The sequence below is a fragment of the Mustela erminea genome, chromosome 12, assembly GCF_009829155.1.
Source record: "Mustela erminea isolate mMusErm1 chromosome 12, mMusErm1.Pri, whole genome shotgun sequence".
NCBI classification, from domain to species: Eukaryota; Metazoa; Chordata; class Mammalia; order Carnivora; family Mustelidae; genus Mustela; species Mustela erminea.
The window spans coordinates 78163823-78181110 of record NC_045625.1 but is presented as its reverse complement, the minus strand read 5'-3'; the positions used below and the strand labels follow the sequence as shown (position 1 = coordinate 78181110).

Here is a 17288-nt window from a genome sequence, read left to right as displayed (position 1 = left end):
ATTGAACCAACCCTTCAAAAGACAAATTCCTATGAGCAAGTTGCTCTTAAAATACAAAGTTGAAAATCACAGTTAACACAGACCTAATCTGAAATAAGAGAAACTTGAAAGTTCACAGTAAGTTTTTTTAAATTCTTCCTTAGAAGGGGGGGTGGGAATGAGAGGCAAAACACCACGGAGGAAATAAAAAACAATTCCACACCTAATTTCAAAGGGCAAAGTGTCACCAGAACACAGAAAATGTAGCTACACTCTGCGAGTGAAAAATGACATGTTGCAAAGTTATTGGCAAAAGCAATCTTATTTTTGATCAAAGATGGAAGCAGAGCAACTCATTAATTAATTGAAGATCGGTAGACAGGGGCCCCTGGCTGGCTCAGTCGGTGGAGTACATGACTCTTGATCTCAGGGTTTTGAGCTCGAGCCCCACGTTGGGTAGAAAGATGACTTAAAAAATTAAAAAATTTTTTAAATCTGTAGACTGAAGGAGATGTACCACAACCATAGATTCTAAGAACAAGCCTTAATCTTAACAGACTCAAAAACATGTGAAATGAAGCTCATGTAACGGTCAGATAGTCGTGGTATGTGAAAAACTGGCCATGTCTTCATAATAGTCTCAAGAAAGTATGATTCCTGGAACTGAAACTGGGATGAAGAAAAGAAAAAGAAATAAATGAAAATAAAGTGGGAAAAGGATACAGAGAGGGGAGAATAACATAAATGTAACTAACCTGTCGATACACTGACCTGCTTTCAAAGTGGTGAGTGATCATCCGTATTTGAAGGGCATGAGACTTGCGCTACGTTCTGGTCCTCTGCAGACCTACAGCTGAGAACTGTGTGTTACCCAACTTAATGCAGTTGTTTCCAGCTCATCAGAAGAAACAAGCAAAATTACAAATCAGCGATTTTTTATTCTCCTTAGACAAATAGTTTTCTTCGTAACATTAACAATTTAAGAATCTGAACCCTCCAGGGAAAGCATTCCCACCACTGTGTTGGTTTATTATGCAATGTTAAGGCCTCTGGTCTGGTTTACAAAGTATCCACCACATACATTTTTTTTTTTTTTTAACCAGTGTCAAAGTGTGGATGTTTTGTGTTTCAACATATAAGCTCTATTAAGAAAACGCCCGATTTCAAAATATGAGTGTATGCTCATGTTAAAAAGCAAAACATCTTAAACAGTAATTTCCAGAAGACTTGACTCTGAAACAAAGATATTCGAACAGGTCAATAGCCAGAAACAAGTGTGTAGGTTCCTGTCATCTTTTCTGTTTAAAGGAAAAAGATCCAATACTAGAAACTACATTGCCATTCACAACCATATTCTAAAGGTGTAGCCAGAATGACATTGTACATGACACTACTTTTTTTTTTTTATGTCCTGGGAAAACCCACATGTGTCAATCTGCTGCATCTTTCTCCAAATAGAAAACTCAAGAAACTCTGCTCAGAATAAGATGTCGGAATCAGTACGTTCACTATCAACCTCTGAATTTTCATAATATGGTTCTTGAGTCAACATAAACAGCCCATTTCAAATAACATCAATTCAGCTTGTGCACTTATTCAAATTCCTCCTCATTCAATAAAACTTGAAACAGAATCTCTTTTTTATGCCAAAGACCTCATTTGCAATAATGAACAACAGATAAGCAAGAAATGCCTCATAATTAATGTCAAATTGGCCTTAAATTAGGACTGTGGCTATGACTTCAAAAGTCTTCTCTGTCAGCTCTTTTGCTAAGTGGCACTAAAGCATCCAAAGATAAAAACCACCAATGCTTTCTTAAAAAATAAATTCAAAGTCCTCTTTTATCAAGACTGATGGGCCGAAGTTATGGCTTCTGACTGCTTTGATGGTATATATCTTCCTTGACCTGCATAGGGGTTATGTCCCCAACAAACTCAGGGTGAGTTGAAAATACCTGAAGTCAAAAATGCATTTAATACACTTAACGTACCAAACATCGAGGCTTAGCATCACCCACCTTAAGTGTGCCCAGAACACTTACATTAGCTTATAGTTGGGTAAAGTCACAAAGCCCACTTTATAATAAAGTGTCGAATATCTTATGTAATTTATTGAATAACATACTGAAAGTGAAAACCAGAATGGCTGTGAGTATAGGGGATTGTTGACCCTCGTGATTGCCAGGCTGACTGGGAGCTGGGGCTACAGCCCTGCCCAGCATCACAAGAGAGCACCATACTGCCTCTCTCTAGCCTGGGAAAAGATCCAAATTCAAAGTATGGTTTCTACTGAACGCGCACTGCTTTCGCTCCACATGTAAAGTCAAAAAATCATAAATTGAACCATTGTATGTCAGGAGCCATTTGTGTAGGGAGTACATCATTTCGATCCCTGGGGATTGGATGTGAGCTCCATTTTAAAGGCTCCATGAATTCATTCGAACTAGACAATTAGATAGCTCCTTCTGCCATCACTGGTCCATTATGTAAGCAATACACGTGGGCCTGTGGGCACCAAAGTCGTCCTTGTTTTGAATGACTTGGAGCTTAAACACAAAACTGGTTGGCATTTTTACTCTCTAAAAAGATACGCACCACACATCTATTTCTGAAGTTCCTCACAAGAGCGGCCGAGCTCTCTTCACGTGCCAGGCCACGCTGTAGGAGAGCCCCAAACTGAAAGAAAATGGGGTGTTTTGCATTTATGTTGATTCTCAATATATTGTGTTAAAATATTACTTATCCTGATTAACAAGTTTTTTGGCTCCGCTTAAATTTTGTGGCCAAGATGGGTGCCTCACTAGCTGTGACCCTAGACCCAGCCCTGCTCTATCCTGCTGTTGATAACTGAGGAAACACAGATTTTCCCCTGTAGGGTTTTCTAATTAAGGCAAGGGTATCCAAAGAATTTTTTAAATGATTAACTCAGCTGTGGATTTATCTAGAAGGGTTATGTACAGTCCATGGCAGTTACATTTGTACCAGAAAGACCCAGACTTACTTGTAGGAAAACCTACATCTCCCGAGCCTGAGGCCAAGAAAGAGCATGTGTTCAGCTTTTATTTTTGCTGATTTTTAATGAACAATGTATATACCATATTTCCTTTATTTAGAGATGAGGTTAATTATAAGGGACATCACTGATATTAAAAAAAACAACCTTCCAGATGCATTCTGGCCAAATTTAAAATTTTTCAAATAGGTGAATGTGCATCTTAGGAACTATAGGAAGGTGATGGTACACACTGGGCCCACCCTCCTCAGTACAGCTATTGCGACCAACAGCCCAAGTTCTTTTCCCCGCCCCCTTGCACTTGCTGTAAGGTTGCATTATTGTCCCCATCATGTTTTGTCGCATTTGGCTTGGCAATGACGCTGTCCTTTGCCACTCCTTCCCCACTCCCTCCTCTTTGAAGGAAGGAGCTATGTTCTGTTTTTCTTTGCAGAGATCAGTCCAGGTCACAGACATCTTAAGTAAACATTGATTAAATGAATGAATGAAAGACACCTTCATCTCTCTGCAGATAGTACACATTTTCCCCAGTGCAAACATCTGTAAGCTAACCAAGGAGAAGTGTCAAAAAAAATTTTTTTTTTTTTTACTTAAACCCAGTTCCAGTCACTGTAGAAAACGTAGCAAAGGTATATGTTAATTTTCTCCATTTTCCTTCTTATAGATCCACCTCCCTCCCATTCTCTTTTTGCTTCTAGGGATTCTTTAGGAGGAGCCAACAAAACAATGCCTCTTACTCCTGCCCACGGCAGAGAAACTGTTTAATCGACAGAACCAACAGAAACCGTTGCCAGCACTGCCGACTGCAAAAGTGTCTTGCCCTAGGAATGTCGAGAGATGGTAAGACACTGCGTTCCTATTTCTTACTTAAAGGCTTTCACATGGATGCTTTGCTGGAGTCTGTTTAAGCCACCGGAAGGATTCTAGACAAAGGGAATTGGGGATAAAAGAAAAGAAAACCATGTGCTGGTTGTACATGAAGAAGATAAGAAAGTATAAAAATACTGTATTGCCTCTGAAATAGGAAGAAAGAAGACTTTCCTGTTGTTCATGGAGCAAACTGTGCTAACAAGGTTTGGTGAGAGCCACATAGGCCTGGGTTGGATCCTATCTAGGTTTGCCTGTGCAGGAACAGTTTCCTAGGATGTGAGATTTTCAGAGCCAAAACCAGGGATAGTTTCAGGCAAACCAGGACCATTAGGTCACTGGGTAAGTCTGACAGTTGCATAGCTTGCCTGGTACGTGGAGATGCTAAGGAACGGCCTGCATGTCTGTAGGAAGCAGAGAATTCTGCTGTTGGGCATGGACTTTGGGAAAGCATCATGAAAATTGCAAAGGCTGTAACAGAAGTCCAAGTCTTAAAAAAGGCCGTGTGGGTGGTGTCCTTCTCATAATACAGCCCAAATGGGAGAGGTGGGTCCCCAGCTGAATTCCACAGGTTAATGAAACAGGACAAACAAACTCACACAAAGAATTTCATCTAGTATTGCTTTCATTTTTAAGCACTCATCTCAACTAATTATTTCCCCAATAACATTGGCCACAGCACTCCTATATCAGGTTGTGAGCAACCCTGAGTCCTGGGGGCATTTCTGTCTTGTTCTCACTGTATCCTCAGAGTCTGGTTAAAAGCAGGCACCTAAATGTTTATTGAATGAACCATGGACTTCTCTTTTACCTGGAGCCTGACATACAGGCAGTTCCCCTGGTACTTATTCTCTGTGTGTAAATCGTTGCGGATTCTCTGCCTCTGGTCACACCTAATGAAGGTCAAGGTACTATGGAAGGAAGAGAGGGAGGGAGGCTTCCAGATTTTAAAGAAATACAGGTAACTAGCATGCACTGTCTGTTGATATAAAGGGATTTTATGAGTTATTAAATCACCCTGAGCCTTTTACTCATTTGGATGAAATCAGTTCTCCATAAGTCTTGGTATCTAAACATAAAAACTACTCAGTTCTTAGCTTGCATTCTCAAAATACTTATAATTTTTTGTTTATCTTTTTCTACTTCCCAGTCCACCTAACTTTGCCTTGCATAAACATATACCTAGGAGACCAATTTGACCAAAAAAAAAAAAAGAATCTGACTTTGAGCCTTTCAGTTTATAGGTAGCTTTCTAAAGTTGCAAGGATGTAAGTTTCCAAAACTTCTATTAAATGACTTTTTGTTTGTATTTCTTGCCTTTTTTTCTTGCTTTTGTTTGTTTTTCTTGTTTTTTCTTGTTTTACTTGCTAACTGTGTAGCTTACTCCTAGGGTAAATTGATTACACTGTGTACCTCCACATAACTAAAGTAAAGAAAGTAGAGGGTGGGGATTTAGTAGTTTTAAGGATTTATTTAGTGAAATTATATGGGAACTTGAGTTGATGACTTTATATTTTATTTTCACCATAGTGATGCAATATATTAATTGATAGTATTTGAAGGAGAGTATATATTAATAATTGTGCAAAAAAAAATAAGTCGTTAGTTATTTGTCTTTGTTACTTCTTCCTACAATAAAAGACCTGGAAGGCAGGTCTTAGGAGTCCATGCTGGTGAACAGAATTATGGACAAGAAAAAGGCATATGGTCCAAAGTTCTCAAAATCTAGGAGATTGTCTGAATCCCATGGCATAAAAGAAATATGTTGGGGGGAAGGGTTATTTAATGGATAAAGCCACAATCTACTCTCAAGGGGGAAGAAATTCACCACAGCACAAAAACTTGCAAGTAAAAGCAATACAATGAAAATGTCTTAAAGACACTGGGAATTCAGAATAATGATCCACCTTAATTTTAGGTCCAGAGACAATCCAGAGGCAGCCAGAGATTTCTTCAAAAAGATGTCCTAAACATGTTTTATGTCAAACCTAATGATGAGGAGAAATGCTCAGGAATGGGTATAGTGGTTGGGAATAAGGATAATTCTGCTGCTGGAATGAGGCTCCAGCAGAAGCAAAAGATGATTCTTTCTAAGGGAAAACAATTCTTGACTATGTTATATAGAGGAAGTTTCATCTGAACCTTGATTATAAAGGGTATTTTGTAGCAAATAAATTATATTATACCAAAGTAGCAGACTAGGTTTAATCTCCTGTTGATATGTAATGCCTTGTTTGTGGATTTCAAAAGACCCAAAGTTATAGTTGATTACCTATGTCTAGTAAGGACTCAAGAATGAGAAATCGTACTTCCTTTGCCACTAATTTATTATGCTTACCTTCTGGTGATTAGGCAAGTACTTCAAGGTCCTTTAGTGGTAGTACCAGTGGCCAAGGTAAGATGCCCTCACACCTAACTTCTTTCTGCATATACCTTGCCCATTTTCCTTCAGACAGAAAGTGCCATCTTCATTTTGATATTTGCATTTGCTCTCTGTCAGTTATACATGGCACCAAGAATGTTTATTTCACCATACCTAGTCAACAAAGCAACATGGCTATTTATGAATAGTTTGATATAACTATTAAAATCACTGAACTTTCATTAATTCCTGAATTTCCATTCTATAATGATTTATCAGCCATGGCACATATATGAGTAGACAAAAAAAACTCAGCAGTAACAAATTTGTTGAAATTTATTTGGGGTGAAAACTCGAAAATCAAATCCACTTGGCACGCACACACATGTGTCTAAAAAGGTGAGGGCACGCATGTTTATATGTGTGAGAATGGATAGCATGTATACGCCCACCAAATCTTCTCCATATTCTTTTTTATTTTTCTTTTTAATGGGCCCTTCACAAATGTTAGTTTCAGGAGTCTTCAGGATAAACTCTTTCCCATTATACTACTACAAACAAACAAACAAACAAAACCCAGGAAAAAATGCTTGGTGCCAGCAGGAAGATATGGGGCCCCAAAGAAAAAGCATGACACACACCTTGCAATAATTTGGGTGTGTGACCTCCTAAATGACATCCATCAATGAAAAAGCAGCAGCTGCCCTACAAGGCCAGGCATCACAGATTAGTCTTCTACTTCTCCAGAATGGCATTGTCCAGTATCCAGAACGGTATCCACATGTCACTATTTAAGTTTAAATTTAAACTTTTAAAAGTTAATTTATTTTAAAATTCACTTCTTCACGCACACGAGCTGTATTTCAAGTGCTCAGTAGCCACATGTGGCTTGTGGCTACCATCTTGGAAAGCATACAGAACATTCAGTCATCACAGGAAGTTCTGCTGGGAAAGGAGAGGGAGGAGAGAGAATATTTTTAGATTATGAATAGGGTTGGGTAGGTTGAATCTGATCTTTTCTACAAAGCTTAGAGCACTATAAAAAAGGCATATCCTTGAAATTAAAAAGAGTTAAATTAAGACCGGTTTCCTTGGTAAGCAGCAAGATGTAGGCATAGAGAACTTTACAACCAAAAGATTGTAAGATAAAATAATTTCCAAAGTGAGTATGGTAGTTCTACGATTGGGTTCTCTTGAAGCCAAAAACACATCTCTGGATGTCATGTGTTAGTAAATACAAATCTTCAAAGAATCGATGACTTTGTTTTATAATTATTCCAAACACTTCTGTTCCATTTAGAATCCCACAGTCTGGGGCGCCTGGGTGGCTCACTCATTCAGCATCTGCCTTCGGCTCAGGTTGTGATCCCAGGGTCCTGGGATCAGGCCCCACATCAGACTCCCTGCTTGGTGGGCAGCCTGCTTCTCCTTCTGTCACTCCTCCTGCTTGAGTTCCCTCTCTCACTGTGTCTCTATCAAATAAGTAAATAAAATCTTAAAAAAAAAAAAAAAAGAATCCCACAATCTAAATAAATATGAAAAGATTCCCAATATTTTGCATAAAATTGTTCTTTGCTAGTATGGGATCAAAATGAGTGATAAGAGCATATCATAAGCAAATATCATCATCACTGAATATTTATAAAGCACTCTGATGTATACAGAATCGTGCGAGTTTGAGAGCTAGCAGTTTAACAAGTGGCTGCCTCTGTACTCAAGTGAAAATCATTAACAGAATAATTCAAGTTTGAGAGGGGCAAATGCTTAAAATATGTGCCATTCTGATTAATGAGTAGTGGTAAGAAAAATGCTAATACTTGAAAATATAATAGTAATGCAGCCTTTATTAGAAGTAGGCCTATGAATATAACAAACATTTTTACAAATGGTGACAAGGAATTTTTTATATGTATAATATATATCTGTCAGGAAAGTTTTCAGTAGATTTACTTATTCCATGTACTAGAATCATTTTCCCCAAATATATCACGACTTTTGTAACAGGAAGGGGTACAAAACTGAAATACTGGCTCATCAGTCTTTCTGAAATAAATGGAAAATTTATTCTAAAATAATATAGTAATTGTCAGCGAAGTTCTTGATTCAGGATGAAGCCAGATAATTCCAAAATGTAGGAGAGCTTTAAGTTGTCTCTGAAAATATTTCGGTTTGTTTGGTGACCTGGAAAGGGCATAACTGTTCACCATTGGGTTTTCAGGTGTTTACTAGGGCAGAGGTCTGGACAGCATACTTACTTGACCTCGTTCGCTTTGATTATGAGATCTGTGGTTAATAGCACATTTCTGAACCTAAAATTATTTAATGTAGGGTCTTAACTGGGTTCACTCATTCATCTGCCTCCAGCTATAGGTCAGTCTGTGCCTCTGCCGAAGGCAAATAGCCTTGTTTGGAAAGATCCAGAGGACTTGGGCGGGGCTTCGCAAAGCTTATCCTCTAGCAATCTGGTTTAGGCATGTCCTTTTCCTCGTGAGATAATTCAGTCACACAAGTACTTCTGAAGCCTCTGTTTGTCACGTGTCAATCTCCCATTTGGGATTGGCCCACAGCAGGTCACATTACCCTGTGGCAAGGGGGTGGGGCAGGACGGCCCTGCCCACAATGATAGGGTGGTGTGCATTTACCCTGGGAATAGGTAGGAAGAATCAGGGTCATTAAAGCAATCAACTCACCTCAATGTATATTTCACCTAAAGGCAGAGTGTATGGAAATCTGAAGCAAGGTTTAAACAGAAAGGGTTTTAAAAAGAGACGTTGCATTTATGTCTCCGCAGCGGAGGAGTTTCTCCCCAGTTTTTTTTTTTTTTTCCCCTCTATAGATCTTAAACACAAAAGTATTCTACTAAAGTAACTAAGAAAGTAGATATACTCCATGGGGCACCTGGGTGACTCCGTCGGTTAAGCAGCTGTATTCAGCTCAGGTTATGATCCCAGAGGTCCTAGGATCCAGCCCCACATGGGATTCCCTGCCCAGGGGAAAACCTGCTTCTCCCTCTCCCTCTGACCCCCACCCTGCTCATGCTCTCTCCAGCTCTTCCTCCCTTTCTCTCTCAAATTTAAAAAAAAAAGAAAAGGTAGATCTACTCTAGCCAAAATAAAATTTTAATCTAAAACAATAAATAGAAATTTTGTATCCATCTGCATAGCTCTGTAATAAATGTTATTCTGAACCTACATGAATGCAAAGCACAGGTTAGCAAATAAAGAAGGGTGTCACTTAATTTCTTGGGGGGAAAAGTTCTTCTTCCTGAATCCAGAGTTATCACGGCTTATTTTTTCTTAAACAAAAAAGGTTTTCCGAAAGGAATTTATATATTAAGTAAAATATATGAATTTATTAATAAATTTATGAAATTATAGTTAAAATGTTATATATATTATTTGTAAAGATACAGTATAGAGGTACATAGGATGCTTTCCCTAAAATTTTCTTTAGAATTTGGTCCATGGACAAACTGGAAATATAGCACATAAATGTATGTCTGAGATACAGAATCTAAAAAAGAGTGTGTCTCTACCAACAAAATTAAATGCAGGGATCTGAATGATTCCAGACTCTATAAAAATGACAGTTGAGGTGGAAAGGGGAATTTGGTGTGAATTAAACATGTGAATTGTCTTCAGTCAGAAAACTTACTGGGTAATTACCCCTTTGTTTTTCTGCTTAGGCAGTACCACAACTCAGTCTTTTAAGGAGGACTCAGGAGAAACAGGAAATTTGGGCTGCTCTAAATCCAGCCTTCATAGCCACAACCTTCCAGCGGGCGGGAAGGAAGAAGACAGCATGTCCCCACTCTGAGAAGTATATGTAGCCTTTCCATTTACTTCCTGCCACCCAGAACTTAGTCACCGCGGCACCTGCCAGGGAGGGGGGCTGGGGAATGTGGTCTCCATTCTGAACAGCCAACGCTTACATAGAATTTGGTAGCTCTGTAACCAACAGAAGGAGAAAATGAACATTGATGGAACATGGCAGGGGACGGGGGCGTTGTGAAATGGCAGCTCTTTCACAGTAGGTATCTCTCTGGGGACTCTCTGTTCTGGAGAGTTCTTAAGCACTTCCTCATTTAGTTGTTCTCAGAAATTATGTTCACCAGCACTAGTGACTAAAACCAGGAATTGGACCTGCTTCTACCCTCCACTTTCTTCTTTCTACATTCCCTGGGCTTCCAGTACCAAAAGGTGATTGGGGGAGCGGGACCTGGATATCTCAGTCCATTAAGCATTTAACTTTTGGTTTCTGCTCAGGTCGTGATCTCAGGGTGGTGAGATCAAGCCCCAAGTCAGTTCCATGCTCAGCAGGGAGTCTGCTTGTCCCTCTCCCTCTGCTTCTCTCCCTGCTCACTTGGGATCTCTCTCTCTCTTTCTAAAATAAATTAATAAATAAAAATATTTTCTTTGAAAAAAGGTGATGGGAACATTGTTGGGAAAGAAAAGAAAGTGGAAACTCAGAGAGGAACCTCCATGTTTGTTAGAGTCCCCACCATGAACACGAACTGAACGACACAGTGTCTGATGATTCAGACAAGGTGGCCCCTTGGCTTCAAATACTCGCTTGTGAGGAAAACTGTCACTATCCATAGCAGTTCAGGAGGTTAAGCTCTTCTAGTTAAGAAACAGTGAATTCAGATCAAAACACCCTCAGATTATTCTGTAACCGCTTACAGAGCCTCTTCCTTCTTTTTCCTCACAATGGCTAAGGATTTTTCCTGAAGAGATAGGCAATATAAAACTCGGGGGTGGTAGAACAAGAAAGGAAGGATAACGGTGGGCTCACTTGCCGAGCACTGGATAGACAAAACTTCTATTTTCCAAAGACTGAATTTGGTCCCAAAAGCCAACTGAAGTCAAATGCTTACTTCAAATGGTGCTTATCATCCTTGGTCTCACCAACTGTGCTGTTTAGAAAATGTGAAATATGGGATACCTGAGTGGCTCAGTCAGTTAAGCATCTGCTTCCAGCTTGGGTCATAATCCCCAGGTACTAGGATCGAGTACCTCACTGGGCTCTCTGCTTGGTGGGGAACCTGCTTCTCCCTTTGCCCCACCCCTACTTGTGCTCTTTCTCTCTCTCTCTCTGACAAATAAATAAAATATATATTTTTTTAATGTGAAATAATAGGGCCCTCTCCAACAATCTAGTAATCCTAGTGCTTAGCCCAGGAAGCTAAGAAAGAATATTGGTTGACTTTTTTTTAATTTTATAAATCCTTTTTTTATTTTATTTTATGTATTAATTTTTTTTAAAGATTTTATTTATTTATTTGACAGACAGAGATCACAAGTAGACAGAGAGGCAGGCAGAGAGAGAGGAGGAAGCAGGCTCCCCACTGAGCAGAGAGCCCGATGCAGGGCTCGATCCCAGGACCCTGGGATCATGACCCGAGCCGAAGGCAGAGGCTTTAACCCACTGAGCCACCCAGGCGCCCCATATTTTATGTATTAATTTGACAGAGATTACAAGTAGGCAAGAGAGGTGGGCAGGGAGAAAGAGAAGGAAGCAGGCTCTCCGTGGAGCAGAGAGCCCGATGTGGGGCTCCATCCCAGGACCCTGGGATCATTACCTGAGCCGAAGGCAGAGGCTTAACCCACTGAGCCTCCCAGGTGCCCCTTGGTTGACATTTTAAAAGCAGGCGCTGTTTGGTAGCTTTTGGTTTGTGGATTTTCCCCTGCACAGAAGAAAGAACCAGGAACTATGCCTTCTAACTTCATGGCAATAAGAGATACATACATAAGTTTGGACATTTCTTCGAAGCTTAGATTTATTTCTCACTATGCACATTTTAAACCAGGATGGACCCTCCCAAGTCTGACCTTTCCCCAGATGCGGGGGGCAGGTGAAGGCACTCTTGGGCATCCAGGTGCTGGGATTCTGCGCATCGATGTGGAGGGGACAAGGACCCAGGACCCCTTGGACTTGCCGAAATGATAACCCCAAGCCTCTCTCCTGCCTTTCTCTCACCCTCCCTTGCAGCTGTGAAGTTCGGCAGGATGTCCAAGAAGCAGCGGGACAGCCTGTATGCGGAGGTGCAGAAGCACCAGCAGCGGCTGCAGGAGCAGCGGCAGCAGCAGAGCGGGGAGGCCGAGGCGCTGGCCAGGGTGTACGGCGGTGGCCTCAGCAACGGCCTCGGCAGCCTGAGCGGCGAGGCGGGGGGCGCTTACGCCAACGGACACGTCATCGACCTGCCCAAGTCCGAGGGTTACTACAGCGTGGATTCCGGCCAGCCGTCCCCGGATCAATCTGGACTTGACATGACTGGAATCAAACAGATAAAGCAAGAACCCATCTACGACCTCACGTCCGTACCCAACTTGTTTACCTATAGCTCTTTCAACAACGGGCAGCTAGCGCCAGGGATCACGATGACCGAAATCGGTAAGTGGGAGTCGCCTCCCAGCTCCTTTTTGGCAATTCTGCTCTGAAGTCAGTCGCCTTGGTCCTTCATAGTGTGGTCGTTGTCGCAGGTCTAGGTTCGATGGCTTGTGTGCATGGCTTCTAGTGAAAAACGCTATTTGAGTTAAAAATCTTTTTTGTGATAAATGTCGTTGGTCTCCTGGCCCACAAAATTTGATGCTGGGCAAAGGAAGAAAGAGGACATGACCAGCAGGAAGGTGCTGTGTGTAAAGGTGCTCTCTGTTGAATTTGGGTTCATCACTGAAGGAAAATGTTATTGGCAAAAATGAGAATTTCAGCAAGTATTCAGAGTGATGCTATTTAAAATAAAATAGCTAAGGGATGTAGAAGCAGTTTGTAATACCTGAATGAACAGGGTTCCAGCTCGTCCTCTAAGATAACTTGGGACAAACCAGAAGCAAACAGTACCTCCATTTCCTTCTTTTGAAAAGCAGAGGAGTAGGGGCACCTGGGTGGCTCAGTGGGTTGGGCCGCTGCCTTCGACTCAGGTCATGATCTCAGGGTCCTCGGACCGAGTTCCGCATCGGGCTCTTTGCTCAGCAGGGAGCCTGCTTCCCTCTCTCTCTCTCTGCCTGCCTCTCAGTCTACTTGCGATTTCTCTCTGTCAAATAAATAAATAAAAATCTTTTTTTTTTTTTAAATAAATAAAAGCAGAGTAGACCAGAGACCTGTGTAAAGATCTGTGTCTCTTATAAGTCTGAATTCAAGAATTCTACCTGGGAAGAGAGTCTGAATTCCTGGCGTGGAAAGAGGGGAGTCTGGAATGTTACAGAATGTATGAGCACCCAGTAAGTTACCGTGAAGAGGGCGAGTCACAGGCCTCCCTTGGCTGCGATGATCTTTGATCCCTTAAGGAGCAGTCCTCAAGAGTGCGCTCTCCTAGCCATGCTCTCTTCTGACCTGTTACAACTTTGTTTTACCCTGTTAAGCTCAGGAGTCTATTAACCAGTGGATCTCGTTAACTAACTGCCATAAAGATATTGATGCAGGTTTCACGTGAGCCTCCTGGGTCACAAAGTTGCCTGTTAACAGTAGCCTAGAAGAGCTACCCAGACAGTGGCTCCATCCGACTTCATTGTGGTCTTAGGTATGGGGGTGGGAGGGAAGGGAGCTGGGCCTCTGGAACCTTGGAGGAAGCGCCTGCTCACGTCCTGCCTTGAGAGGGTCACTAAGCCCCAGGCCACCTGAGTTCCAGTGCTGACTCTGGCTTATTATTTAAGCTGGAGCAAGTTTCTGGATCCCAGTTTGCTCATCTTTATAAAGGGAAAAGTATTAGTTCCTAGATCACATGGTTGTAGTAAGAATTAAATGAGTTTATACTTGCAAAACAGAGCAATGTTTGACACTCAGCAAGTGTTCAATGGTTATTATTTGCACGCCAGTCACCTTCTCTGTCTAAACTATGAGTAGGAGCCCAAAGCCTACGAGTTGTTTTAAATAAAGCTGATGTGAACACATAATGAAGTCCGTGCCATATGTATCTTGGCTACTTCCACCATCTGGTTGAGGAAGGAGTGATGTTACACAGTTATAAAACCTGAAACCTTATCTCTCTTTTTTAGCAGTTTAGCATGTGACAGTGAGTAAGGAAGTTGTTGACAAAGCATCTGCAATGACACTCATAGCCGAGAGACACAGAAGACTAAGCATCAGCCTTCATGACAAAAACCTTCACTTTCAACGCAACCCTTAACCTTGGCTTTTTAACTGTGTCCTAGGCACTTTACATGCATTTAATTTCCACAAACATCTCATAGTAAAAATATGATTCCCATTTTATAGATGTGGAAACAGAGGCTTAGGGGCGTCTCATGGATTTTCCCAGGTTTTTCAGTTCCATCCAGGCAGTCTGATTCCAGTCCTTTGGCTTATCCATTACTCTGCTACCTGCTTGGGTTTAATATCCACAGACTGCACTGTCAGCCAGTAAGGTCAGTCTTTCAAAGTGGAGTCACTCCAGGTGCTTGGGAGTCAGTTAAGCTTTTAACTCTGGATTTTGACTCAGGTCATGATCTCAGGGTTGTGAGATTTAGCCCCACATCGGGCTCCTCGCTGGGCATGAAGCCTACTTAAGATTCTCTCTCTCCCTCTGCCCCTCTTCCTTTTCTCCCTCTATAAAAAAAATTTTTTAAATAAATAAAGTACAGTCAGTCTTTCCAAGACGACATATTAAAACGAAAAAGAAATGGGCACCAGTTTTTGCTTGTATCCTCCTTCATATCTAAGTATCTGAGTCTGGTCTTGATTTTGAACATACATATAAAACGTAGGCAAGAACTTTTCATTTTTGAGCAGTCCTCTGTCCCATACCCCAAAGGAAAGGCTTCTAAGAATTCAGAAACCACAGTTCCTTTGTGGTTTAGAATCGGTCGGAAGTATTAAGGAAAGAGAACTACAGCCAGAGCCATCAAGTCTGGACCTCCGTCTCCCAGTAACTTTTTCTCTCTGGCCCTCTGTCTATTTATTTATGAATTGATGAGTTTGGACAAGAGGATTGCAAAACTCATCCAGATTTTCTATAGACATCAACACCCAGATAAAAACTAGCATGTATTTTTTCTTGATTATTTCTTGGTACCATTAGTCTTTAGAGATCTCTAGCTGAGCTGTAAAGTTGGGGGGTTTCTTCCATCAGACTTTCAGGGATCCAGCTGGCTTGTCCTGCTGCTGTTCGCCAATTTAGCAGGCCCCTAAACCCAAGTAGTGACTTGGTTCACATTTCATTAAAACAACAATGCCATCTAGTGGACACAGACTCCTGCTATGCGTGTCAAGTGCACATAACCTATGACAAGCCACAGTAAGGCGATACACTGTTCTTTCTTGCACCATCCAAAAATCTGTCCCTCGTTTCACTAAAACACCGTGTCCATAGCATTATCGTTGAGCAGAAAGGCATCTGTGGTATGGGATGGTGGTGAAGAATTCTTTCCAAAGCTGAATAGCCTGAGTTCAGATCCTAGTGTGCCCTTTCCCGTATGCAATCTACCTGATCTCCTTGGGTCTCAGTTGTAAACCTGGAACAGCAGCAGTCCCACCAGAGGGTGTTGATGAAATGAATTAAGACTAGTAAGCTCTTAGATCGGCACCTATCAAGCGTAAGCTGCATTATTATTATTATTAATGTAATTGATATTGCAATGTGATTCGTATTGTTATAATTAATAACATTAGTGGTTATTACAAGTAATATAAGTACCTTTTATTGAGCACTTACATTGGGCTGAGCAATGTCCTCCATTTATTCTTATAACAATTGTATTATGCCTATTACAGAAGTAGGCGTGTGTCCATTTTACAGATGAAAAAAAGGCTCAGAAGTTACAAAATGTATAAAAAAGCAAAATAAGCATGTGAGCTCAGGTAGTAACATCAGAAGCCATTCTCTGAACCATTATACTGTATGTCCTCCCACCAAAGGGAACCCCTCGCAAGGTAATTGGCATTTGCACAGCAAAGCATGTCTAGTGTTTGCTGCCTGCCTGCCGTCCTTCTAGGTGCTACAAAGGAGCACCCAGAGTGAGAAAGCTGACATTTTGACCTGCCTTGATTAATGAGCATCTATTCTAATGTGGCTGGTAGCACATTGTCACAGAGAGAACTCTGCTCAGACAAAATAGAAAGTCTGATTTTAGCCACATTCTCACTGGGTGAATTGAAAGTGATATGACACTAAAGAATTTTTGAGCATCACTCTTGGCTATTAGAAGCCCTGATCTGCTTCCCCTGGTTTCTGAAGGAATAATGAACTGCGTACAAGCACGACATTATTCTGGTATTGAATTTATCATAAAAGCAGCTTTTTTTTTTTTTTTTAAACCAGTTTGGGGAATAGTTCGTGTAGAATATGGTCTTACAGCTTGGAGTTAATTTTTAAAAACCACATGTTTCAGAACCATGAAACAGCTGTGGAAACAATAGCAGGGTCATCCCAAAAAGTGAGTTAAAGGAATGTCAGGAGAGTCAGGAATATTCCCCGGAAAATCCAAGCTTGTCTTTCTAAAAATGTACCAAAGAAACTACAAACTTCTTAGGTTAAGGACCTAATAATAATAACTTACTTCATGGAGAGAAGTGTAGAAAATGCATGTTAGCCATTTTGATCCTCACACCAATGCCTTCAGCTGTATAGTGAAGAAATCCCATTTTGCAGATAAAGAAATTAAGGGATTTTCCTAGAGTAGAGTTAGTTAGGTGACAAAGTTTAAATTCTGATGTAGGTCCTCAACTGCCCTAGACTACCAGGCATTTTTTGAAATGTGCCTGGCCTTCAAGACCAGCAGACTGTGGCTCCTGCCCTCACCTGCTAAGAGCAGACATGAAAACAAAGGATAGTAATTCAGTGTGTCATACATTACAAGTCCTGGGCGTGATGCTACCACAGACCCTCGGGGAGGTGAGGGAGGTGGCGGGGGGGCAGGTATTGCTTATGCTGAGCCATAGCTCTTAATAGGAATAGTTTATTCTTGTGGTCTTGGAAATAGAAAACAAAATATGAGTAAACAAACAGAAAAATATGAAACATTTCAAGAATTATATCCTTGGGTTTCTCAAAATCCTGTAGGAGAAAAAGCTGTGAAATAAGACAAGGACAAAAGTAAGCAGCAAATTAATATTTAGGCAGCAGTATTAACT

The 17288-nt window shown here is 41.0% G+C and overlaps 1 protein-coding gene across 1 annotated transcript in view; it reads left to right on the top strand.

Moving 5' to 3' along the window:
* Window positions 1-17288, top strand: part of RORB (RAR related orphan receptor B) — a 190411-nt gene that overhangs the window by 135118 nt on the left and 38005 nt on the right. The window contains exons 3-4 of the mRNA XM_032308223.1: window positions 3691-3832; window positions 12213-12614. Of these exons, the coding sequence (XP_032164114.1) occupies window positions 3691-3832; window positions 12213-12614 (544 nt within the window). The remainder of the gene's footprint in view (window positions 1-3690; window positions 3833-12212; window positions 12615-17288) is intronic.